Source organism: Grus americana, chromosome 25, assembly GCF_028858705.1.
Source record: "Grus americana isolate bGruAme1 chromosome 25, bGruAme1.mat, whole genome shotgun sequence".
NCBI lineage: Eukaryota > Metazoa > Chordata > Aves > Gruiformes > Gruidae > Grus > Grus americana.
Genome location: NC_072876.1, coordinates 3,424,967 through 3,452,824, shown reverse-complemented (window position 1 = coordinate 3,452,824; position 27,858 = coordinate 3,424,967). Strand labels below are relative to the sequence as shown.

Sequence of the window (27,858 nt, the reverse complement as noted above, 5' to 3'; positions counted from 1 at the left end):
TGAACTCAAGGACAAGGAGCAGAATTAATTGCTTAATGAGCTTCTGAATAAATTACCTGAAGAAGCTGGACAGGAGGAGGCGGAAGACCCTGGAAGTGGGATCCACACAAATTCAGGGTATTTTCTCTAATAAATCACATGCAAGTGAGAGCGCGCCTTAGCCCAGGTGACACCGCTGGTTTTCAGGCTGGATGCAGTGATCAGATGGATTCAGTTTTTGACCCCCAGCAGTGCCGAGGTGTACGCTGCTGAGCTACAGCCCAGTCCTCACCCCCCTCATCGCTGCCGTGGGCCCGGCCTGTTCACCATCGTACACGCGCACAAGGCTTTGCTCGCGTATCTGCGCCAACGACAGCGTGCTCTCTGGGGTTATCTGCTCTACAGGTCCAGATTTATTGGGGCGTTTCGACTAACATTTGCATAACCTGTCAGAGCCGCATGGGAGCTTTCACATCCCTTGTTGTTGAAGAGGAGTCACGGAGGGCTGCTCCCGCTAGCAGCAGGGGGGTTACTGCTCTGGAATCTCAGCTGATGAGTCAATGCAGGAGAATGCAATAGTCACATACTGTGTCACACTGTTTTGTAACTGATGATAGCCTACAGCCAAATGAGAAAAGAAATCAAGAGGTTCTTAAGAGAAGGGTCCGAGCTGATGAGGCCACAGTATGATTGCACAACTCAATGCATCCAGAGTAAAAGGAAAATGTCACCGGCCAGAAATAACCAAAGCAAGAAGATCCCCGATGGAGAAACATTCATCTTTGTGGATGCACCCTTACTGATGCAGTAAGTGTGGGTGTGTTATCTAGCTTTCCCCAATGACCAGACTCACCGAAGGGCCTACCAAAAAGCACAATTCAACAATCGAAGCTGGAAATGAGGAAAATTCCAAGCCCATGAGCAGCATCCCTGATCACCGCCTTCTTCCTACAGTGCTAAGGGCTGGGGCATGCGGAGCACACCCCACAAAGGAGGCTTGGGAAAGGGAGGAGGGAGCCAGGAGACTAGAGACTGAGCTGGAAACTGAAGCTGCCCTTTCTCTCTATCCACCTTTATTAAAAGCTGGGTGAATTCGGACCGCAGAAGACTGTACGCAGAAGCCCGCTGTGATTGCTACTGTCAACGTGACCTGATGTTTAGAGATTTTTGAACAGCAGATCAGAATAGCTCGCACATCACTGATGCACCCATACAGCCTTTACTGCAGAAGAAGGGAGGAGGCTGTCTGTCCTTCTCAAGAGCAAAACAGGGCAAGCCAGGTACTACTGAGAGGCCGGTAGAGTGTGAACCCATCTGCTCCCTCTGCCCCTGCTACCAGCACTGTCCTCTGCTAAGAATACAGCACCAGTGCACATCTGGTCCCTACCTCCACAGCTGGTCCCGTTCCGAAACCTCAGCACAGCTTCCATGGCTCCCAACCACACACCCCATACATTAGTCGTTTGGGAGGTGCATCCATCTCCCCTCGGTGTGTCATCTTGGGGCAGGGGGAAGGGGAAGAGTAATTTATGCCTGTACGAGCCCCGTACGTACGTCTCCTTTTCTCTAAGGGAGTTTGCTCTCATATTTAACCTCTTCACCCTGCTGGCACTGGAGGCGGATGATGCAGTTTGTAGAGAGGTGCAGGCACTTCACTCTCCCCCTCCCCTTGGAATCTTCCTCTCGCTTGTGGTCCTTGGGATTCACCCAATGTTTCTCAGAAAAAAAGAGGACCTCAAGACAAGTATGCATTTAATAAGCAGTGAGACAAATAAGCTCCAGTTATCCCAGCAGAATTACAACACCAGAGAACAATTTTCTGCATTCCTCCGAAGGCCTGAAGGAACCCAATTGCCTGCTCTCAGCCTAAATAGGTACCAGACACCAAGTGCTCCATAAGCAAACAGAGCCCCCAAAGTGCAAAAATGAAATAAGTAAAAAGCTTCACGTTACATATAAACCAGCCGTTTGCACCTTGTTATTAATGGTCTTGACTATGACCTTTAAACCCTGCCTTGCTCAGAGTCATGGATCTACGAGCCTTGGCACCCTCACAACAATTCCAGGACGAGGAGCAGGGAATAAACAACCCTAGCCCATGCCGGAGTTGCGGGAAGGGAACCGGCCTGTGACAAAGCCGGACCAAGAACCACCCCAGTGCAGCAGCCAGGGCTAAGGTGACTACCTCCACTATGAATTTATCAACATACCCTCGGTGACCAGGGTTTTGGACAGCATGAAAAGTCCTGTTGCCATATATATACGTGCGTAAAAGCTAGTAATGCGTGCATCTATCCCCAGTTTCAAAGCACGAAGGGCTCACAGCATGGTAAATAACTGCAAGAGAGCTCATTCCCTGGAAGATAACTCTGATCGGTCTGTAAGCCCACACGGACTGGAGTTGCCTCAAGCAGACCCTGTTACCCAGAATGACTTAATTCCTCAGATAAAGTAGGTATATAGGAACAGTACACCTGATGGACATTTGTCAGGCTCAAAGGATTAGTGTGTCTAAATGACATCAAATAGCCAACAGCATTTAGGTATTAACTTCCAAATACTTCATTTGAAGTCAGCCAACATTAGAAAGTTGCTTCAGTAACAAGATAACAAATCATGCTTGTGTGATCTCTCCAGACGCACATGCAATAAAAGTCCTGGATCCACAAACATCTTTAGACACTTCATTAAAATCAGTAGTAAGATAGGGCAAATTCACACAAGAATTTAATTGCCTAATCACCTCCCAAACAATAGCTTTACTATCTGTGATAACACTTCCCTCTTCCCTTCCTGTCCTTTTTGGAGATTACTTCTGGAAAAGTAAGAGGTTGGCAGGAAGAAATGCCACATTCCTCTTCATTTGGATCAAAACCAACTCTGTCATGACACGGTGAGGCACTGCAAGCAACAAAAAAACCCCAACGTAACTGAAATCCTGCCTAAATGAATCAGAGAGTATCATTATCCTGTTTTACAAATACACGCCTTAGCATCAGGGATATAAATAAATGCTGATTTGCGAGTTCCTTGACTTTCACTGGCTATTCTGAATGAAATGGAAATTTGAGAAGTTTTCTGACATTGCATGCAGCCTCATGGAAAGGCGTTTGCCATCCCAATGGCTACAGGGTCACGTTGGCACGCGATTCAGGGAAATGGCAACAATCAGTGCTTATCTGTCCCGGGTCATAATTGTCATTTGTTTAATATATTCATGCAACTTAACTGCATGCGGACTGATAGTATTTCTCTGGTATGGATGAGGTGGTAAGTCCCCGCTCCTAAGTGGCAAAGGAATGTTCCTATAAAGCATGAACAATCCTGCTAGGAAATCATAGAGCGCTCCTCCTTCCTCAAGAATCCTGGCACTTCTAGAGAGACAGGAAGATTTTCATTACATAGCCTGTTGCCAGCTATACTTTCAGCATAAGCCCATCCCCTTTCTCTTACTGTTATGTCAGGGGAGGACAGTGAAAGAAAGCAGCTCTTGGGATGATACATGGGAGGCAGCGCTTCATTTATAACCCCACACAAATGCTGGAAAATGTTCAACTTTAAAAAGCATTAGGTTGGTTACCTTATGGGCCCCTGCGGACCAAGAAGTGAAATTACATGAACACAACATATCTATTAATCACCACAATGATTCCACAGCCCCAGTGGCATACGTTCAACTGGAAAGAACGTTGAGAAAATTACCTGCTAGTAGTTAGGCAACTCAGAAAAATTTGGTAGTACCTTTCTTCGTTCTACCTGACTCCTCAATGAATTCGAGTAGTTAACTTGGATTAAAGCCCAGTCGACAGAAATATACAGTGGAGAGTAACAATGGCATTTCTACCTAAACACGTGTGTTTCCTCTCAGCCAGAGTTACAAATAAGCTACGCTTATATGAGATCCATAGGTGACCATCCGCTTCACAGGACTTCATTTACAAGGTAAAGAAGGATTTAGAAAAATAGGAAAAAAACCCCCAAACATTCTCAGTTTTCTGTGTCAAAAGAGATTACAGATCAATTCAAATTGACCTGTAATTGATTGATTTAGGTATTATTTCAGAGAATGGAGTAGGCTACAGCAAGCTTCTTCCATCCAGGATTTAGAAACTAGAATAATTTACACCACCTTTGAAAGAAGTCATCAACATCATAGCTTACACCAATCCTTCACATAGATTAGTGAAGATTAAACATGTAAAATCTCCCTAGTTATTACAGGTAAGTGTACGTGTTTATCTGTAAAATGTAAGACGATGGACCACCTTTCATGTGCTCAGAATTAGCATTTATCCACAAGCCTGTGCTATTTTTATCACTTCCACTTTTAAGAAGCCTTGGCTAACATGACTCACTCTGCTTCCTCAATACCAAGCAGCAGACCCGCATGTGAAAAAGTAGACATTTTCTCTAATGGGGGAGAGTGGAAACGGAGGTCACACCAATTACCTCAAACCACTTGGCTGCCACAGCCATCTTTTCACCTTTGCAGTAAACAAACCCTTGCGGCTGGTCCGTATATGAAGCTATTCCTTTGAAGAGTGCTCCACATCTCGGTTCTCTTCAAGTCTGGATATCAACAATGACAGTACTTTGGAGTAACACTTGAAAGTTTAGGTCTCCCAAAGACTCCCAATGCAGATAGCACAATCGCTTTTGGCAGTTTCAGAAACCATCCTGTTCTTCAAGGTGAAGTGGTTTGAAAGACAAAAGATGCACAATTAAATCTAAAGAAGTAACAATATGAAATAGAGGAGTTTATACTACCATTTCCTTACATAATGCAAGCTTATAGGATACAGAAGAATGAATCTCGTGTTTGCGCACTATAATCCATATTAAACAGACGCTTAAGAAGTCAACAAATTCAATGTGTTAAGAAGCAACCTTTTAATTAAGAAAGCAGAACCATACTTTGCTGTTAACAAATATTTTGAAAAGGGCTTATAAAATTAAATCTAAGCCAATTATCTGGTGCATCTGCAGCTGAGAAGGAAGTGTCAATACTCCAAACATCTGCTCAGTGTGTGTCCTCCCCTTTCTTACAGAGGAAGTGCTAGCTTCCAGTTGTACAAGTGATTAAGAGAGCAATAAGGTATCGCTCAACAAAAACTATTTTCTTAGACGATTACAGACTAAGGCCAAATAAGAAATTCATAAGTTAAGCACCATTACCAACATGGAAGCCTGTCAAAGACACCAGTTTGAATAGCACAGCTTTCTTCCTAGCCCCCATGCCTAGGGGTCAGCTAACCTCCGGGGGCAAGGCTCGTGCCAACGATGAAACCAAACCATCACGGACAGCACACTCCAGTCATTGGAGTCGGCTCACGACTGGACAGCAGGAGGACCTCGATGTTTCCCATACCAAAGCTGAAGGCCAAAGAGTCCCAAAGCACTGGAAGAAACAGAACGCAACAACAAATCATCTCGGTTTCAAAACCGATGTCCTTTCACAGCCTCAAGGCACGAACAAAAAAACCACCCTGTATCTTTCCCACAAGGCAAGAGAGCTACGATCCCCTCATCACTGACACCATGCAACAAGCTTGTAGTAACCATTAAATATTAGCCAAGACACACAAAAGAAGAAAAAACCCTGTGGGAAGCCATGGCTCCAGCCTTGTCCACTCACCCCCAGCACGGTCCGCTCAGCTGGAGGCCAGAACGCTGGGAGCACTCACCGGCCACAGCACCCGCAGCACCTAGGCAGAAGCAGGACGGGTTAGGAGGGCGTTTCTCTGTGCTACACCTCTTCCAGCTGCTCTGAGCACTGCACCTTCACTGTCAAACAGACTGGGAGGAGGGTAGCGCATTTTCTTGGATATTCAGGCATGGATTATTTATAGGTCATCGACTGAAACGTGTGAAAACTGAACAGACCATCCACCAAGACACCAGCCCGTGCTTCCAGACAGGATCCATATTCTAGATGCCATCTAAACAGTTCCAGAAATAAAGATTAGGCTAAAACAAATGGTGCAAACTCCCCTGCACCTTCTCAACCCATCCCCCAAGTATTCCGCTGGGACTCGTGTTATCCTCGTACAAACCCTCTTTTCATGAGGCAGCAGTGACAGGACTCATTTACTTTGAGGGTTTTACTTCGGCCCTCCTGGCTTATATCATAACCTGAAATATTACATTAAAAAGGCTTTTAAAACCTAACATTCACAGCAGCGCAGGAGCTTTTCATTGCAGCTAGCTTCTTCCCTGCCTGTTTGCGTGTGGCACCTTCACATTAAGTGCATGAGTTAAGATGTAGATTAGCAAGGCAAGAAACCTTTGCCCTTGGCATCGACACTCAGCTGTGACAGGAAACTTCAGGCTTTTTTTCTATGAAGTGTAGAACCACTCATTACACATTGGCAGGGAAGTGCACATCTCCAAACTATACACATTTTCTCTTAGATAAGCAAAAGACTCAAGTGTTTATAAATATGAAAAGTTCAGCAGCTGGCTAAAAAGTTAATTCTCCAGTCTCACTTAATGAGCTTTGGGGAAAGTGGTAGGGGGATTTGTTCAGAAAGTAAAGCAGAGTGTCACAGAAAGCAGGACTTGCCAGACAGGGCTCTGTTTAGTCCTACTTTCTGTCTCTAGATGGCTGCTATCAGCAAAATGGCAAGGAATCCTCTAATGGAGAGCTATGGAACAACCAGAATGAGAAATCTTTTCTCCTAATCTTGCAATCATAAAAATTAGCCAATTTTTAATTCAAGTCCCATGACGTCTTTCTTTGCTGTGAAAATATCAAGCAATCCGTATCAAAGCACTATGGAACATGGACTGTCTTCAGATTTTGTCCCATTCCCTGAACAAGGAAGTTGTTTTCAGTAGGATTCAGCAGGAACACTGCTGCAATATTTTTTTCCAATACTTTAGTATTAACTAATAGTCATCTACTCCAATAGCATAAGGTTTGGACTTAAAAAATGGGACTGATTTCCTTGGAAGGTAAGCACGTTGGTTGTTCTCAGGAACTTCTGAGAAGACTATTTACAGTGCCTGCTGTCACTCTGCATCTCTAGTTTTCTTGAAGGCAGACTTCTCGGTGTCTTTACATTACAGAAGGAACTGTGCAACATTGCTTTTGCAAGATAATACACAGCTAACCAATTCTCCACCTGTGTCATTATTAAAAAATAAAAATTCATCCTGAATGCAAAAATAATCACACCCTTTCGTCTGCAGTTTCAACAGAAGTTGTTTCATGTGACAGAATATTTTTCAGCTTGCTCAGTGAACTGTCTAGATTATTGTCATCCCTTTTGCATACCTCCTCCCTTCTGTCACTTATTGAGAAGATTCTGAACAGTAACTACTTAAGAAACAGAGCTGTCTCTAATGATCAAGAGCAGAGTGATTCTCCAAGAGATCAGAAACAAACAGCAAGGCTGAGCTCTTACTCACTCGTACTGCAGGTCGCACGCAGCTGTCTACCACTGCCTATTCCACTGTGCCCCCCCGGCACTGACTCACGGTACATCTTCCCTTCCTCAAAGAACGTTAAAAGTCCGAGTTGCGAGAGAGCCAGGAAGCCACAGTTGGCTCTAAGCAAAGCAGCAAATGCTAAGGACTTCTGCCAGCACCAGTCCCTAGAGCCTGCAAACCCTTCCACCTGCGCACGACAGAACAAAAATCCCTCTGGCGCCTGGTCCCAGGGCCCGGCAGCGCGGAGACAGGGCTGCCTCCCCTTCCAGAGGGAGCCGACTCGCAGCCGGTGCCAGGGCTCGGCTCTGTTGATGGTGTATTACGCTGTATATGTTGGAACTAGTAAATGCTTCATTGTGATTTTTGGCCACTTGGAATATTTTTAGCAATTTGCCAACGTTTACCCTGTGATTTATTATGGAGGAAACAAACTCAAGCACTAACAAATGAAAATATGTAAACTCTGGCTTTTCAAGTCAATAGAAAGGTATTCCACTTCTTAAAACCCTTTAGAGGCATGCTGTTTGCTGTAGATTCAATTGCTGGAAACAAGAGTTTGATTAAGAAGCAACTGAAATGTAATCTAAGTAGTCATATCTAAGTCTCTTAGATATTTATAGTGAAAAATTCCATATACACGATACTTTCCAACTGTCATTCCTAAAACTGTGTTCTAGATTTGTTGGAAATTCAACAATTTGTTGGAAATATATTTTGTATCGCTTTCTCACTAAGGCCAAAGCACCATCTACCATCTAGAACTTTACTATCTCAAATTACTACATTTAATAAGTTAAAGCATCATGAAAAAAGAACTGAAATAATGAAATACACAAGGGAAAAAAAATCATTTAGAAAGCTTAAAGCACTGGAATTACTGCAGATATAACAGTAGATACATCAAATAATTATTGTTTTATTACAGTATTCTTGGGTGGAGAGGGAGGTGTCATTAAAGAGAAGGTAAACTTCCATTTTTAGTATGAAAATCCAACTAGATGCTACTGCCACATCCCTCCAGAACACAAGACAGAATGCTTTATGAAGTGCTAGCGGCCATCACAGTGTTATCTATAGTTGAAATACTGAAGCAATCTATGAATAAAATCATAAGTGTTAGTTTGATATTGAATAGCATTGTTTCTTACAAGTTTTCTGAAAGCTTCTGAAAACATCACGAATGGGAGCAACAGTACAATAACCTAATAATTACAATAAGGAACAATATCAGTCATTAGAGTATGATTGGAGTTACCATTAATTCTGCCTAAAATAGCAGAATACTGAAGATGGTATTTCCTTCCTGGACATCAATCTTGAGAGATTAAACAGACAAGAAGTGAATTCTACATTATCTCAACACATTTTTGCAGTACAAAGCTGGCAGAGTGAGTGGCAAGAACCCCTCTGTGCTTGCCACCACCGTGACTTGGTTGGCAGAATGATGTAGCTGAACAGACACTATCTACCCTTCCCTATAGAAAATAAGTGATATAAACACACTGTCAAATGACCAAACCCTGGGAGTTTTTTCCCCACATTTGGACATGTCACTTGACATTCATAATGCCATTATGCAAAGCCAACTAACTCGTACAAAGTCTTTTTTGGTTCAAGAAACCCAGCAGAGAGAACTTCACCAAGCAATTCTTTGTTAGCATAACATTTGACCTTGTATCTCTTTGGAAATCATACAACTTTGCTAATGCAGTCCTTACAGAATTAATCAAGCAGATAGTTAGACCCTAGTTACTATGAACCCAGCCAATTATGAGCAGCACTGAAATTTGTCACTGGCATGTCCAACATTTTCCAACACAAAGATCAACAGAACCGTGTGGAAATGAGGCCCCACTCTCAGACCTGCATGATTTGGACATTGTGGACTCGAGTCACTAGCAAAGCTGATGCTTTTAGGAACAAAGTATTCTTAAGAAAAAAGGCTTACCTCCTGGGTCTCCATTACCTGCTGCATTAAAACAGCAAGAAAGCGTAACGCCTTTCACCCTCTATTTTGACTAGTAAAGCTAGAATAAGCGATTCATTGAGAGTTCAGAGCTCTTTATTTGCTGCTCCACTCTACTGCATGATATCCACAGTTCAATAAAGGCCAAATATACTGCATGGCTTAGTGGTGAGGGGAAGCTGCCTATGCAGTTTCTTCCTCTGTTGAAGTAAGACAGCACAGCTTTCAGAGTCCAGGGAAAGATGACAAGGTTACAGCCAGCAATGTTGACAGATAAGCAAGGAAAAGAAACCCTAAAAAGGGCAGAGCAGAGAGGAGGAGGAAGGAGATGGGCACAGAAGGCACCCACAGGAGCAAACGGCTCAACAGCACATATTTAGATATATTTAAAGCAGCACAGATTAGAAACATATCTAGCTAAAAGCCATCATCAAGTCCAATTTCTGCCCTTGAACAGGTACTCCAATGACAGAACTGTGGTCACTGAACACGTTCTCCAGCTAGTAACTGGAACCAGACGAGACATAAAACCATTGGTCTAGTTCCCAAAAGGTAAGTGACGGCTCAGTAACTTCTGAGCCTGGCTTGGAAGTTAACAGTTACTTTGCCTCTGTTCTCGTCTGTTCCATTCACATCATACTACTAGCTCCCAGCACTCAGCAAGAGATCTGTTTTTCCTGCAGCCCAGCCTGCCTTTTACTCACTTCTCAAAATCTCTAGGCAACAAATTCATTTTTTCAGGCTCTCACACTGCAGTCTTCCGCTTCTATGAGAATAAAATCCATGTGCTCTGTGGCAAAATTTCTCTGGTGTTGAAATGCTGCGCTCTCACCATAAGAGAGCAAATTAAAGCCATGGTATGTTATAGTAATAGTTCACCTTCTTGTCAAAATAGACATTTTGCCCAAATTTCAACAAGTGTTTGTCTCCAACTAGATTCTTACAAAAGGGGATAAAAGAATCCATGCTCCACAAGCATGAGACTGACTAGAGCCTACTTCACCACGGACCTCAAACCTCCCAAAGATCCCCCAAGTTACCTAAGCAAGCCCCACGAGAGACAAAATACTCACAGCTTTAGCAAAAATGACCATCAGCTCAGGGAACTGGTGCGTGAGGAGGGCAAGCATTGCCGAAAAGGAACATAGGCCTGCTGTGAAATGGATGAAAAAGGGAAGTTCCTTCTGTGGGTAAACGGAGACTTCGTGAAATGCTGAAAGGAAAAAAATGAAGAATATTCACATTTGATAATCCAGGACAGTTTTCTGAATTATTTACACAGCCTTCTAACTCAGTTCTAGACTTCCAGGAGGAGTAAGTGTGGACTCAAGACTACTGTGCAGTAGATGTTAGGTCCCAGTACTTAAACTTCTGAAAATGCTTCCCCTACATTAAATGCTTGTCTTCATTATTAATAGTCATTACATCTTTCTCTTCCCAATCTTCTTTTCACTTGCATGGGCTTTATTTTTTGAAGCAGTTCATCAGGTTTAGTTTTTGGTAACTACTCTTTATTCAGGACAGAGGGAAGCACTGTAAAATTCACAAGCTGTCAAAATCACCTACACCAACTGAAACAATTCAGGTGTTTTCAACCCTCTGAAGCAGAATCCTGTTACCTGAAGAGCACATCTCCCCATCCTATAAGAAGCTCAGCAAGTACAAAACAACCATCATGGTGCGCGCGTGTGTGTGTATATATATGTGAGGTAGCTCCTTAATACTTTCCAAAGATTTCTGGTTGGTAAGCTACAGTAAATTTTTTCAGAGCAGCTGACATAGTAGACCTCAAAGAAAACAGTACCAGGACTAGGTTATAAATTCTGTACATAGCAGCTCCTTGCAATTTCCAACCTATGGTAACAAAATCAAAAGAAGGTGATTAGACAGGCTAAGGGCTGGCATATGGAGCTTTCAGCACTCCAGACACTACTACTGGTTACTAGCCGAGGACCTGTTTGGTGAATTTGCAATTACTTACTGGCTCTGAATACCTGCAGCTCTGACTTTTATCCAATGGTTTTAAAGGGATTTTAAATGAAGAAAAAAATAGTTTCTGTAGACATAAGTAATTATGAAAGGGCTGCACACTTCTTGACAAGCTGTTTTTAAAAATCTAACAAAAGCCTCAAAATGTAAGTACACCTTTTTGTAAAACAAGAAAATACAATTGTATTCATTTTTAAACTGAAGTTTGAAGAGGAAAAAGACACTTTACCCTCCCAGTTACTGTTTCTGAATGCTGGCAGATGAAAGTACCGTTACAAGACCAAGCCCAGCAAAAGTGGCTTGTGCTGTTGCAACTCATTAATGGCAAAGCGCTTGGGGTTCGGTTTGAAGTATATGATTTTGTAGCACAACTACGTAGATCATACGGAGTTCCACGTCTAACACCCATCAGAGATGTTTAATTTTATCCCAGAGATTATCAGTTCACCTTCTTAACGTGCAACTAGCCCTGCTCGGCCATAATATAGTACAATAGTGACGCACTGCACTGAGCAACCAAAAAACCCACTTGTCTACTAAGGAACACTGTTATGCTCTCATCCTATGTAGAAACTCACCTGATTTTTAAAACGTGGAGCAATCTAATTTAGGAAAGGTCCCAACATAAGCTAAGAAAAGTGTGAAAAAAAACCAGGAAGGATTCTTTTTGCACTAGTTTTTCCCCTACATTGGGAAATTAAAATGAAATCTGAAACAGATAAGGACAACTAAAGATAATTCTATACGTTCACAACCATTTGAGAATTGTTACTCGTCAGACCAATTTTTTGAATCATTAATTTGGTCAATGTTATTTTAAATAGATAAATTTTTAAAAAATTAAGTGTCAAGATTTCACGAGGAAGTACTGCAATAAAAGTGTTAAGATGATTTTATTTATGGGTTATTTTATATTTAAAACATAACAGGAATGCGCGAGTGATCGTGTTGAAATATCTGCATGTGTTGGTGTTTAATTATGCTGGGAAGTCTACAATTTAGGGTTAGTCGCTAACCAAGGAATTCCTTGTGCAATATCCTGCATAAGTGAGAAATGAGTAATTTAAAGCAGTCTGGGGGCAAATTTAAATTACACATTTTAAATATAACTTCAGGCTTTTAAATAGAAACACGTATGTGTAGTTTTCCTTTCCACAGCTGTGGTCTCAGTGGGTCTGCTGGTGCTTTTGCAGTAGCCCTTTCCAGTCCCGTGGGACTTGCATTTCTTCACAACGTACAAGTTCACCCCCAAAGGAATTCTATTAACTTGTACAATTAACAGTCCAATTCTAACCTAAATTAATGGTACCTTCATAAATATGATGAGCACAGGCCCTAATGATTTAGTTTGTTTGCCTTACCTAAAGAAAAAAACATGCAGGCTCATAATTGCACAAAGCAATCTTTAAGTAACGGGCAGCTGGAAAAGACTTACCGTTCAGTGTCAAGTGTTAGTATAAATCCATAAAAATACCTACATGGATAAAATGTCCCAGGAAGAATTCTGTCCAGCAGACTAATACGTACCAATGAATTAAGGACAGAAAGCAATACGCATTCGATGAAGCTATAGATTAACCAGGGATTCTCTGTCAGATCACAGACAGGTTCTGCTAGATACCTGAGCACAGGACTGGAACCATGCATTTATTCCTTGCTAAAAGGAAACGGCTCCTCTACAACAGTAGTCAAATCCACGACTGCTTTTAAAAGTACTTAAAAGAACTGGTCCATTTTGTTGTTCCCAAAGTTGGCCAAACTTAGTCTGAATGTACCACACACAGACTTCATCTTTGAAGGACTTACATTATCACAGAATCAAGCTAACATGTACCACACACACGTCAAGTGCTCCAGGATCGTTTGGGAGGGACATCAACAAATAGCTCAATCCCCTTCACAGGAAGCTCAAACTAAAAAAATCACAGTAAGGTAAATACAGAATACCACAAACTGAACATGTCCTCAGCTTATGTTTTATTATCATTACTGCTTAGAAACCACTTACTTGGCAACAGTTCTCTGTCTGCTGTTTCTGTGCAACTCGGATAGGGATAAAAAAGATGACCTTTCTCTAATGGGTATGGGATCATCCTAAATGCTGAAAAAAGAGTGAGTGATGTTAGATCTGTATCTAAATCAAGCGACCAGCTTCTCACAAAGAGAGCCAATCGTGTTTGAGGTGAATAAAGGCAGAGAGATTAGTCTACCGTACAGAAAAAAATAAAATGAGGAGAGATACTTACTGCCTTCCCACGTACAGTGTAGCAGATTTAGAGCCCCTTCTATCCTCTTCCAATGCTGGAGGTGAAAAAAAGCATATGCTACTGCCTCACTGTCCCCTCGTTTCAGTATATGCTCTGGAGGTAGCACTAAGCTTTTCATTTCTAGCAAATACTGAAAGAAAAATGGGAAGTGCGCTCGGTTACATGGAATATTCCAAAATCTTTGATTGTGAAACATAAATGATCATTTGAGGAATAACTGAGCATACCGCAGAGGGGCCAAATTCTACCCGTTTCTTCAACGGCCCAATCCTGACACAGTGCATACAGCCTGCACTCACATGGGACGTGAAAAGCAGAAAAACAGACATCCGTGTATCAGACTTTTAAATTGTGGGTTTCACACACAACTTACCAGAAAAAAATGCATCTTCAGTAAGACAAAATAAAAATACGTTCTTGAGGAATATACCTAAAGTACAATGCCACAGGTATAGTACCAACGAGCTACAAGTTTAGGCTAATAAAAAAAACCCCAAACCAATGGTATTTTTGCTCATCATTTAATCACTGAAAGTTTCAATGTAGGAGGCTAAGTACTTGTTAGCTCTCAAGTATGAGTAGCAAACCAGAAAGTGTCAGTATGCTAACCAAAGGAAGAATAATAAACCAAACCCAGGAAAATCTTATTATAATGTGGTTTTGATGGACTACCACAAAGTATCTCTGATTTCACATTTTTTCAATTTCAGTCTTCTCTCTACATCAGCAGAATATCTGATGCACAGAAGGGTCAAAGAACACGAGGATTAATCATCTTCCATTTCCCTTGAAACACAGGACATGCAATTTTGTTTTCTCATGGTACATTGAAAAAGGACAGGTATTCATTTTAACTTAGCTTTTAAAAACAGATGAGTAATTTTTACAAGAATGAAATGACAGTTTCAGCTCTAGTATTTACCTGTGAGTTGTTCTCTCCTAGCATGTAGTGTCTCATTCAATAACAGCCAAAGTTAATCCACATCTTTGATCAATGTAGCTGGCAATTCCTTTGACTGTCTCCCAAAGTGTAAGAATGCAGCTAACTCACCGATTTATTTCAGCAGATGCCACAAACTATGAGATTATTTACTAATCCAGTTTGAGGACTTAACTTTTCCCATTCAGATTCTTGAAGGAATGTAGGAGGGGTTGTGCCCCGGCCAAATAAAGCACATTTACTGCCTGGCTAGGTTCTTCTCTTAGTGCCTTGGGCCTACACTCCAGAGGGTAATATTCTTGCTAATCCTCTCTAATCCTCTTCAATTTTTTTTAATTTTTTTTTTTTTTTTAACACAGTAAAGGATCACTCACACAGGGCTGCTGTGGGAAAATGGTCTCAAATATCTGACCCTTGACCTGACTCCTCCTGCTCTCCGCAGCACCCACTTTTCAATGGTACCAACTGCGCAGAGCAAGGCGAGACAAAGGCAGCAGCGGTGATGAAACCCCACTGCAAGCATTGCCACAACGTTGAACTCCATGTTTCGGCTGTCTCTGCACCCATGTTACTGCATAAACAGAAAAATTCCACAGCTTGGCAGGTTTTCCTGTCCGTGCTTAACTATAAAACAGGCAAGGTATCGGTACTGAAAATATCTTGGGTTTTGCAGATCTAAGAAAATTTTTATACACAATTTGTAAGATGTTCAGAAGACGATTGGAAAAGATTGTTGCATGCGTTACCAAAATGTAGTTACAGATCTCTCATTTTGAAATGACTTAATAGTACCAGTGTTCTAGCACTGTAAAATGCCTTCCTAACTTTATAAACAAAAACCATCCTTGTAAGAGCCTAACTCAGAGCAAAAAGAAACAAATGTTGCTTTATTTTCCTTATGCAAAATGATGTTATGTGCAAAGACAACCACTTCCATCAGATGCAAAACAAAGGGCTTTCTGCTTGACATACTCATTATTTTTTAGTCCATGGGACAGAACAGAGTGCAAATTCAAACCCCAGCTTTTCTTGCCCACTAATCCACTGTAACCCATCGGGCAAGTTACTTCAAGTGTTTGGACCCTTGTTCACTTGTTTGCTTTGACCATGAGCATTTCAGAGCTCTAGGTAGCCAGCAGAAATAAAATTTTGCCCTGCCATCTAATAAATTGGTGTTTCAAGGCAATATTGTAACAAAAAAATCATGAAGAAAACTGGATAGGTATACAACTAGAAGAGAAGATCAAATTACTGAAACCTGGAGTCAGTTTCTGTTATTGTCTGTAGAACTACAGAACATATTTTGCAAACAGCTTGTTTGAAATGATATCTAACTTCTTTAAAAAGGTACATGAGGGTCCTGAAACAACTGGAGGATATACAATATAAAAGAACTTTTAGATAATGATAATGCGCTATAATCTTCTTCCCCTAAAGGCAGAGGCTAAAGAAAAATCTGTCTGAGACTGTCTGAAATGAACTTGCTACGCTCTTGATCAGTCATGCAAACAAGCAGCAATTTCTCCGAGCAATTAGCTTTCTCAGTGCACATTCTATTAGACTGGACAGGCAGACAGAATAGAGCGGCTGGATAATTCGAGCCTTCACAGCAACAGTCATTTGGACTCCACGATCATTTGCAGAGGATTAGGTCCAGGACTAAGCCAACCTTCTGCATTCAAGGTTTCAAACTGAATGCATCACCAATACTAGTACAGTAAAAATATTTTATTTCTACCCAATGCTCAGTGGAATCCACATCCTGGCCACTTCAAGTAATGCCAGGCATTAAATTACTGTAGCAATACTGACTTTTAATCTTGTTTAGATGTGGATGAAGAAAATAAGTGACTGTAGCTCCTTCAATGACCAGAGTTCTGGAGCCATGCTTGGAAGCACAGCAGAAAGGAGTATTTTCAAATACTCTAAGTGGTTATTGTTTGGAGAACTTAATTTATTTAGCTTCAGGGATTTTAAATATCTAAATTTATATTTATTGATGCTTACCTTTACCCAATAAAGGGCCTTCATTAATACATTACTGGCTTTTCCAGCAAGTTAGAAAATTTTGAGTTTGAGGTTTTTTTGCAAAAAAACCCCCGTTTGATCATCCCCTATTGCAAACTACTAATTCGGGCCACCGAACACTTATGATATAAATACCAGTGTGTTTAACAACTCAATGGCTGGAGTTATAACCAACTTCAAGAAGACCTGAGACTAGAAAGGCTCCAATAACAAGATGATAACATGACTTTTTTCAGAAGACAATAAAAAGTAGTCCAATAGGAAATAAAATACTCTTACCTTTGGAACATGCGGGTTAAACTCCACAGCTCTGTGAATTGCTTCCACAGCATTAATTTCTGCTGTACTAAGCCCTCTTTTGGAGGCAGTTTCTGGGGAGAACCTGAAGGGGAAAAAACCATGCTGAACAAAAGTAATAAATGCTAACCAGGTGTTTATTTGCATTGTACGCTTGGAGTTCATTAAAAATTGACTGATTTATCAAGAAAGATAAACAAACCCTTCCAGGAGACAAATGTTCATGTTAATTTTGGTATCTTGACTGTCATCCATGCCCCTCTGACAAAGTTGTGTTTAACTTTTTGAAACTTCCTGTCAATCAGGTAAGGTAATTGAGTGCCCAGGCTTTTATAAGACAGTTACAACATCACCTACTCGGAGGTAAAGCTCGAATCAGCTGTGCAAACAGACCAGAATGAAAGTGAAATGCCAGCATGAACTACCACAAATATCCTGCACCCAGTCCATAAAACAAAGAACTGCTGAACCTAACAAGACACTGAAAACAAAATTTATACAAAGGCCCACGTGCATACACAGGCTCTTGAAAAACATCTTCACCTGTATTAACTTTATGGATGCTTAGAAGGAACTTTAAGGTATGTTTAACTAAACACACACACACATATATACGTATATATAAATACACTTAACTTGCTCTTAGAAAGGTAACTGCGACATACTGGATTTAGATTTTTTTAATTCATATTTTTGAGCATAACCCAAGATTAGCAACAAACCACTTTTCAGAAATGTGCTTGCTTACCTTTCTGAAACAGCTCTGGCTTTTAACAGGGCTGCTGTGTAACATATTGCTGCTGATTTTGGAAGACTGATATCTATGATAAAATAAAATAATTAAGCTGTAAGATTCTAAGGCAAGACAAACATTTTAAACCCACATCCTTTGAGCTTAAAGATTTTTACTTGGGCAGACAATGAATGTAACATCTGGAACATTTCAGCTATGATTAGAAACTTTGAATTTCTTTGCAGTCTTCTTTCCGGTCACCAGTCAGTCTGAGATTAAAAACTCAGAGCTGTAGTTAGGTGGTAAAGAATAATTCTTTTCTTCTAAACCTACCAAGACACTGAAACTGAATTAAAAAAAGAAATGCATGTATAAATACACACTTAAGAACAGTGTACTTTTTCTGTACTAACCTACAAACATTTAAAATCAGCTTCTTATCTTTGCCTAATTTTGCAACTGTACCTTAACACAGAGTTTTACACAATACTGAGAGACTGACTACATTTCAGACAGGTAGACAAATTTTAATGAAAACGCAGTTTCCATTCTTTTCCAGTTCCACGGGGAAAAATTCTATTAGTTGTAGGTTTTGTAGAATATCTGAAGCCAAGTTTGAGCTGACAATTATAGATTAGAAGGTTAGCACTCCACAGTACAAGTTTACTTTAAAAGCAGACAAAGTCTGGGGTCTAATTCCCAAGTACCATGTTGTGTATAGTCAGATGGCTCTTGCTTTTTTTGTAAATCCCATCCTGGGCTTGTCCATCACTTACTAGAAGTCTGGCTGTCGTGTCAAGCAAAACACAGGGGCGCTACAGAGAGTTTGAAGCTCATGCTCATTTTTCCAGATGCTTAGAAAAAAATCGGCAACTCTTTCTTAAGGAAAAGTGTTGCAATACCTGATGTTAACATAAAGAAGCACCAGGAAAAGAGCAAATGGTTTTGTTAAATTAATAAGAATCACAGCAGAATTACACAAAAGAGTAACAGGAGCAGGCTGCTAGGGTGGCCACACACAAGGGGCAAAACTCTGAGGACAATAAGGAAATAAGTATATATATATTATTAACCTTTATCTAGACTTGCACAACACCTGAAAAGTATGAGCTGAGATGGAAAGTGAAAGACTACTGCCATTTAAAGGACCGAAGTTTGCATGCCACTAATCTCTATGCACTAACGTGCAGTGTGCTTGTACACTGCTATCTCTGGCAAGCAACCGCAGTATTACAGAATCACGAGGCCAAGCCTGGAAGATGACAGAAGGGAAAATGACCATTTCCAGCTTATTTACATCAGTTACTTAGGGGGCCATGTGCTGACTGAAAAAGGCTGATGAATTTAGGCATAACCAGGGATGTAAGAGAGATTAAAAAATTAAAATAACCCTTGAATTGAAGCAAAGTGAGCTCCAAGATTTCTTTACAAATTAGAAGTAACTTAAAAACATAAGGAGTAATTTGTATGCAATTTAGCTTGCCTAAATTTGACCTCATCATTCAAAATAAAAACTGACTTGCACTCTGAAAGCACCTATTCGTTGCCAATGAAGGGAACTAGCTGGGATCATGGGCAGACATCTGCTTTTGGATAAGCACACCTTGCCCACTTCTATACTCCTAGGCAAAAACACCAGTATTTCCCAACGGACATCACTTACCATCATACTTTGCTAAAACTGCTTGGACATCTGCATAGGCCTGTAACTCCAGCAGTGCCTCCAGGAGGTTTTCATGAATATTCAGCATGCTGAGAAGTGGAAACTCTTTCATCAGCTGCAAATGAGAAATAAATTGGGCACATACAGAATTGCACTTGAATCATGAAATATTAGCAATCGGTACAATAATGTAAGCTTTTTCAATGTTCTGTTCTTCCACAGTGTTAGAAACTGGCATGTAAGCAGCATAAAAAGAATTGCATCATTTCTACCTTTAAGGCATCGCTTTTTTTCCTATATTCACCTACTAGAAAAGAAGGATACTGAGGTTCATACAACATGCTCTCAGCCCAAATTTGCACACCTCCCACAGTGAGTTCTTTTGGTCAGTAATATTTTCCTATGCAAAAATAGCTTATGATACACCTTGAGCAAGTGAAGAAAAAATTACGATAAAGTATAAAGTTGGCTATTTTGACAAGTGAGTTGTTGAGTCAATCATGAAGCAAACTGGACCACAGAACTGTGAACATATGACATTGTATTATATAAAAATTTAAAACCAAGACGTAGAACGTAACTAGACATAACTAGAAAAAAACATTCTCCAAAAAAATATCATGAATTGTGATGTGCAAATTTCAGTGGAAAATAATTCAATTAGATTCATTATGATGCCAAGAAAGGAACTTTAAACCATCAATTCAGACAACGTGACTGAAAACAACAGCAGTTGCTCGCTTTTTTTACTTACATCTCTCATCATTTTGACTGCTTCTCGTATTCTTCCAAGTTTTCTTGCACACATAGCTAGTCTTCTTTTCACATATACCAGTACATTGGTGTCTCTTCCTGATTAAAAAGACAAAAATATTAGTCTATCAGTTTCAATCCTTACCTCACCCTCCCTCTCTCACCACCCTTCCCAAAAAACAAACAAAAAAACCAAAACACCACAGACTTTTTCCTAACCACATGTAAAAGCACAAAATAATTACTACTGCTGTCCCAATCAAGGCCCATCCAGACCAATGCCAGCAACTTTTAACCAGGTCAAATGACAAAAAATTCTGCTTTTTTCCAAAATGTTGGGTGGAATGAAAGAAGGTGCTACTGACACACACTAACTGCTTCATTAGCCTGCTTCACCTATCCAACCTTCCAAGACAATGTCAGGAGACAACCCACAATGAATACACAGCGGAATTGCCACTGCTTTGATTCACCTGGGTACTACGAAAGATCACAGAGCACACCACACATAAGCATAGCTAACAGAGTAGGAACTGCCTCACTGAACTGGGAATCAAACTAAAATCACTAATTAGAACTTTAGTTTTACATTTCTGTAAATACCAAGAATAAAACCAAGAATTTATGTGATTCAAAAGTGCTTACTCAGCTGTGCTTCGTGCTGGGGACTTTGGGAATGGCAGTTCTGAGACTTTCTGTAAATCATTTCTCCTGCTTTCAGAGCCTGCTTGAAATACTTCTCAGCGTCCACAATAGTTGTTGCTTCTTCCTCAGCAAGGAGGACATATGCAGTGGCACAACTGTAATAAAGAAAAAACTCACTCATTATTCAAAAAATATTAAACTGTCCCTCAGAATAAGTGCTAAAAGCACTAGAAATGGACAGTTTTCACTTATGTTTAATATCTAAGCTTTGACAATATTAAAGTACCAAAATATGGACTTGAGTTCAAATGGTGAGTTTCAGAAAAACAGAGACTGTTACCATTTTACAGAAAACACACATATTTTGAGAAAGATCAAAAGAAAGAATTGGCAAATTATTCTCCTTGAAATATTAAAAATGCTCTGGGAATTGTCTGGAGAGATATTTTTGTGTTTGGTTTGCTTTGCTTTTTTAAAATCAGATGGTAGACATTTTACATGAAAACAACAAGGCTACACAATAAAACAGTCACAGAAGCGCGTGAAATTCTTTGGTTTGTGTTATAAGAGTATTTTTAAACCCCTTACAGGAGTGGCATCTGTGAACCCCAAATACAGTTATTACCACAATGCCATCTCTGAAACACAGATGATCCCATATCCAATTCGGACTGTTCCAAGGCCGAGTAAGACTTCTCATTTGTTATTGCTACTGATATAAAGATTTTTTAAAAATCTTCCCCAAGAAAAAGGGAGAATAAAAGCTATTTTTAATAAAATAGTTCAATACTTCAGTGCAACTGACAGCCCCATGTGCAATTCTCACAGCCACAGAAGTCCCCCTTACGATAGTCCGAACTTTGCTAAAAGTAAATTATTAGAATGAGAAACTGATGGCGTGCTCAGTATCACCCCGCTTCATCTTCCACACTAGAAATACAGCAATCGAACTTATACTCTAAACCTACTCATTGTTCAACTCCAAAGCTTGATAGGCTGCTTTAATCCGGGCTTGCGGGTTTCTCTCTCGCCATGCTTTCTGCATAACTGTTGCAAAGAGATTGAAAGGCTGGTGAGGGACAGAGACACCGGCGAAACACCTGGGAGGCACCGAGGCAAGGCTGGCTGCTTCTGCCTCAGCTCTCCACTAACATTCGCTTCCATTTTGCAAACTCCTGCTTGCTATATGATTGTTACAGGGAAGAGTAAACAAGCGATTTAATTCCAGCGTGAGTTTCTACCACAATCAGCAGAATCTTGCAACTTCTCATTACACCCCAAATTTAATTTAAGAAAGCAACACCACCAGGAAGATTATTTAGTGACCACTTCAGAACTCCTACACTGAGAAGCAAAGACAGCTTACATAACCAGGCAGATGTACAATTTCTAAATTGCTACAGATTTTTGGAAACATTTCCCAAGACTTGTTGAAAGCTTGGCAGGAGCAATTGTTAAACACAGGTTCTTGCACGGACCTGCACAGAATTTTAATTTAAGCTTTCAAACAGAACTTCAAAGAAAACAGTGAAAGAATAAGCTGTGTCTTGCACAGGTATAGTTTCATACTTATGTATTTAGACAACTACCAGACCATAAAGGGTTATACAATTTCTTTTTAAATTTACAAAGCACAGTTGAGTGGTGTAACATGGCAAAGCCAATTCAAGATATACTATAATAATTTATCACATTATTAGAAAGTATTCTAGGAAACCATTAAAAAGGGTGAAATCTATCTATTCAAAAGGGTCATTTGAATTACAACTTGGACTGAAAACCACGGTCAGATAAGGAGCAAACAAAAGGTCAATGCAGTGACTCCAAACCCCTCCCCACTCTGCTTCCATTGGGGAAAAATGGAAATCCCAAACTGAAAATCAACTTCTAGCAAAAGAAAAACAACATACTTGGAGCTACCATGTTCTATGAAGAACTAATAGCTTTCACCCTAAATAACAGTTCTGAAAGAACTCCAAAACCTTACGTTCATGGAGTTACATCTCTGGCCTATCTCAAGTACGATAAGAAAACTGAAGAATCTATACATGTTTCTTTTGGAACAAACCCCTCTGCTGTCCAGCAAGAATAACGTGGAAAAATGTTCAAGTTTTCTTTTGGAAACAAAATATTAGTCTTGGCTTAGTAAGCGAGACAATACACTCCTTTTGTGAAACAAAACCACATCGTTCATATCAAGCACGTCACAGCCAAGTAACGCTCCCGGAACTTGACAAATTGACAATAGTTCGCACCTAGTCTGACAATAACCAGGTAGAGAAAATTTTCTGCACAAAACATGTGGAACACAATGAAAACATTCTGAAGACTGTACTATTCATTACTAAGGTTTGACTGAGACCACATCTTTGGCTGCTGAGAATACAATCAAGATTTTCAATATCGCACTGTTAATTATTTGAAAAGTGTGAGATCTTCAAATATATCAGGATCCTGACAACCTTAAGTCAGTAGAGAAAGCACAAGGTAAAAAACCCCATCTTTTGACATAACTTGGACTACCTCAAAGTATATCAAAAATACCCACTTCACGCTCTCCAAGAGTTATACACGTTATGCATAGGACATCGGTACCTGTGTCTGAGGGCCGAAGGGCATCTGTATCACACGTGAAAAAGTTCTGATGATCTTGAGCAGACAAATTCATGTCATAGTATGTAAGAGGCTCCTTCCCAGTCACCCACATGTACCTTTACCGGGAGAAATTTCAGTAAGAGGCGCTCCTAACACATAGTAATGCTGATACCAAGGGAGATACCTGATGTGCCTAAAAACTGACGCTAGTGCAGAAATTTTGTTGTTAGTAAGAGACTGGAGCTACTAACCAGAAGTTTTCAAGTACTACTGTTCCATAATCTGTACAGGCTGCCAGAAGGCTTCCTGCAGAGGGGAAAAAAAGTCTTTTTGATCCTAAAGCTCTAAACAACTTAGGAACTGGCTTCCTAGGAAGCAGCTTTTCCTATGAAATAACATGACAAAAGTTACAACACAGCCATATCGGTTTAATAAAAAAGAATTTAGATTCAGAATCAGTCTCAACCTCTGAATAAAGTAATAACAGCTGTAAGACCACAACTTCCATAGAGTTTTTGAAAAGAGGACAAAAGTAATTCTGGGAGTATTCTTCTCCTACTTTACTCTCAAAAAAACCCTGATGATGTTACAGTAATATTTGCATTCTTAACACTGAAACTGCTAAAGCTTGGATAGGTGCCTTTTAAACACAGGATTGGCATCAATCACCCCTATAATCTTCCAAGTCTCAGCTGTCTCCCCATATTACTAGAGCAACCTCTGTGAAGAAGTCACGTGTACGCTCCCAATTAGTTTTAAAAATACACAATGGAAAGTAAGATAATTAATACCTGCTATACTCTGCCCCTCTGAAAAGATTGAGAGGATTTCGCCACACTTTGCACTCTGGAGAAAAAAAAAAAGTACTTTTTGAATTAAGAGCACAAGAAATACTCCCTTGACTTTAAAACGCAGTCATGCAAATGCAATTTTACTTTCAAAAGCCACTTTAATGACATTTTTATACAACCTGAGCATGATCATACGATCTTCTTCTTCATAAACTTCTGCCATTCCATAAATATTTTTGCTCCCCAAAATTGCTGGGGCACATGGTGGAAAGATTAAACGCTGCCATTTACACTTATGCGAGGTTTATCTTGCACACATTCAGAATAGAAAACATCTAATCTTACTGAAACAGTTTTAGCTAAACGCGTAATATATTTTCTAAATCTTATTTTTAATAGTGAACATTTTCAATCAAAGATACATTATTATTTAGTGTGTTTTTACCATTATTAATAAAACACACTGTAACATGTAGGCCTTTCTCCAGTTCTTACAAGCACTAACGCAAGAGTCAAAGCCCTTTAAAAGCCAGTTCATGTGAACCAGCCACCCTGAAGCTTAAGGAGAGCTGCTAGGACACATCAGCCATCACCTGGCATGTTCTGCCTGCTCGTCTCATTCTCTCCAGCCGAGAACGCTGCTGGTGCTGGAGGGCTGTTTTCCACGCCGCCGATGAGGGGCCTCAGATGACTCACAGAAACCTGCTCAATGAAAGACGTGCCGTATTTTCGGAAATGCCACCACTCAAACACCTGTCACAGGAGAAAAAAGCACCAGAAATTTCCTTAGGCAACACCCTTCCAACATAAACATCAGAGATGAAGCCCAATTGTTCACAGCAAGGACATCGCCTTGCAAATCACTATAGATGGAACTTATCTACATATAAATCAACACTAATTACCTGGTTTGGCCTGATCGCCAACATAACATGAAAGAGACTGAAAAAACTAGTAAAATTTTAGTCAAACATACATTCCTCCCTCCCCAACTCATTAGGGTAACTTCTAAACCCTTTCAGAAAGGCCTGTATAGGGAAACTGTGCACAGAGGCAAGAACTGCAGGACGGGTGTAGTTTTGCCATTTCACAAAAACAATGTAAAAGAACAAAGCACAAAATGGACAGTTAAACTGACATGTCCTGCCCGTCAGAAAAGTCCAAAGAGGAAAGGCTGAATTAACAGCAATTGAGTTCACTTACCAGAAATTTTGGGTCAGGAGTATTACTGTCTCTGACGCTATTAAAAATACCTGTGTATCACAGTCTTCAAGCACTACACCGTACGGTCAGCCCCAGAGCAACTTACCTGAGTAGTTTCATGAGGATACAGAAAGGAGCGATGCTTAGACAAAGTGTATTCTTTGTAAAGAAGCATTACTATAAATAGTGGCTGACCAACAACCGCTTTTGTCTCTTAAGAGTAAACCTACATAAAAGACCTATCGCAAGCAAAATTCCTCTCCTTATATGACTTTCCTCCAATCCCTCAAACAAAACCCAAGCGACGTTACTTACGGCAAACAAGCTGTTTCTGCCACATAAGACACTTTTTTTTTTAATACTGGCTACAAGAAAATCACCTACAAAATAGATTTTGCATATTCTGCTACACAGATTTAATTGATGAGAAGAGACATTTTCTTCAGCTTTTAATATTGAAAATAAAGATTAACTCAAAAGATTTGTATACAGTACCACAGCCTGCATCAGGGTCAGACAATCGGCACGGCAGAAACAGCTGCGCTAGCAGAACCCACCATGCAAGTATGCTCTGCTCATTTCACACACAGTCAGGCACGTCTGTGCACTCTGTCATCTGAAGATGAGCTGAATTATCGCCTCATTTTCATGCTGAAGTCGTTAAGATAATGATAACACATGCATAACACCCCCACCCCCCCCCAAAAAAAAAAAATTACTGTGGGAAGCTAAATTCTTAATTATCTAGTTTAAAAGAGATAAAAATCTCAGTTTTCTTTAGACAGAGAGGTCTGGAGAGTTTGTGTGTGTATTTCACATTTTTCTGTACACACACATATTTATGCATACATACATGTGGACAGATATGCCTTAAAACAAGCCTGAGTTATTTTCCTTAGGCTCACCCCAACACACAACGTGCATAGCAAGCGAGTACATACAATACATCAGAAAAGCGACTAAATAACAAGTTCCTTCCTAGTACAAAGGCACCCTCTAGAGTCTGATCAAAAAAGGCTGATTGCATCTACCCCCAATAAAAGCATCCCAGAGGTGCCTAAGTTATTTTTTTAACAAAAAAAAGTGGACTACTTACAAATATCAGTCCAGATATGAAAGATGAAGTCACTGTAAGGGCAAAGTAGAATTTTGGAGTCAAAGTGCTTAAGAACACAGTCACTGTCAAGAGAAACAAAACCAAAGACTTAACAAGCAGAACCGAAAAAACCAAATAGCTTTTTATTAAACAACGTTGAATGAAACATTGTGCAAATAAATAATACAACATAGGCCCAGTAACTTTACAGATAGTGCAACTTTCTTAGAGAATTCCTTCCCTATGTTATTTTCTGTTTGTAAGCATCTGTGACAGTGAATTAGGTTATATACCCAACATAAAAAATTCGGTGTGAGCTCTTAGGCAAAGCACCCTACGGTTTCAACCACCTCATGGCTGGTGGACACCAACCAAGGCAATTTAACTTTTCATGGCTGGCGGGCTGCAACAAACCAGTGTAATGTATTATTTCATTTTAATCTAAAAGGGAAACGTATTGTTTTGATGCAGGTGTACGTTCAGTGTTAAGGACATCCATTTTCCACGGAACTCTCCTTCCCGGGATTTACAGCCCAAGGCAGGAAACAGAGTTTTCTAGTGCTACCCTGCCCGTGAATTTGACCCAAACCGCACACCGGCTCCGTCACCCGCCGCCAGCCCGGGCCGGGCGGGAGGGACCCTGGGCACAGCGGGCAGCCCGGCCGGAACGCCAGGCCCAGCCTGGCCCGGGGGTGCGCGAACCCCGCTGCCGCGGCTCAGCCCCGTTCGGGGCCTCCAGCCCGGCAAGAGGCCCCCGGGGCGGGGAGCGGGTGTCTGCGGGGACACGCAGCCGGACGCGACGTGACAGGGCGTGGGCTGGGGCCGCGGCCCAGATCCCCCCCCGGGGCACCGGGCGGGCAGCAGCGGGGAGCACTCCGGCGGCAGCGGGAGGGCATCACGGGGCTGCCGAGGCCCGGGCTGCGGCCCCGGACACCGGGGTGTCCCCAGACCCGGAGGCGGCGGCACAGCGAGAGCCCCGGGGCCTGTCCGGCCCACACCGGCGGCCCCGCAGCCCTTCCACAGGAGCGCGGCCCGGCCGCCTCCAGGGCGGGCGGGGGCAGCCTTTCCCCCGGCGAGCCCTCAGCCCCCCGGCGCGGCCCCCCGGTCTCACCGGCCGCCAGGCTGTCCCGGAGCCGCAGCGGCACCCGCAGCACCACGTAGAAGAGGCCGAAGCCGGCGACCATGGCCAGGAGCCCGCGGGCCCACGGCGCCGCCGCCGCCGCCCGCCGCCGCAGCTGCTCCCAGCGCCGCAGCGCCACGGCCGCCCCAGGGCACGGCGGCCCCCGGCCGCTCCCGCCGCTGTCCGCCATGGCCACCACCGGGGGACGCCGGGAGAGGGGCGGGCCGCGCGGCGGGGCGGGGCCCGGTGGGCTCCGCCGGCGCGGGCAGCGCAGTCCCCGAGCCCATCACCGCTCCCCTGTCGGCGGGGCGCGGCCCGAGCGTCCCCCCACACCACGGCCCGGGAGGGGCGAAGGTCTCCGC

At 41.6% G+C, this 27,858-nt stretch overlaps 1 protein-coding gene across 4 annotated transcripts; it reads right to left on the bottom strand.

The window, feature by feature from the left end:
- Positions 1-4,850: 4,850 nt before the first annotated feature.
- Positions 4,851-27,837, bottom strand: ST7L (suppression of tumorigenicity 7 like). 4 transcript variants are annotated; one of them, XM_054803547.1, is made up of 16 exons: positions 27,488-27,837; positions 26,377-26,459; positions 24,671-24,830; positions 24,078-24,132; positions 23,287-23,402; positions 21,660-21,738; positions 20,692-20,846; positions 20,048-20,145; positions 19,294-19,408; positions 17,646-17,718; positions 16,880-16,982; positions 13,612-13,762; positions 13,374-13,466; positions 10,450-10,589; positions 5,615-5,684; positions 4,851-5,377 (listed from the first exon to the last, which is right to left on the bottom strand). In XM_054803547.1, exons 1-15 carry the CDS (start codon positions 27,684-27,686, stop codon positions 5,631-5,633), a joined length of 1,674 nt encoding a protein of 557 aa, XP_054659522.1. In that variant the 5' UTR covers positions 27,687-27,837; the 3' UTR covers positions 4,851-5,377; positions 5,615-5,630. The 4 variants fall into 4 exon arrangements, 3 of the variants coding, with proteins under 3 accessions (XP_054659522.1, XP_054659523.1, XP_054659524.1); XM_054803548.1 differs by lacking the exon at positions 13,374-13,466; XM_054803549.1 differs by lacking the exons at positions 4,851-5,377; positions 5,615-5,684 and adding an exon at positions 5,691-8,612.
- Positions 27,838-27,858: the final 21 nt, after the last annotated feature.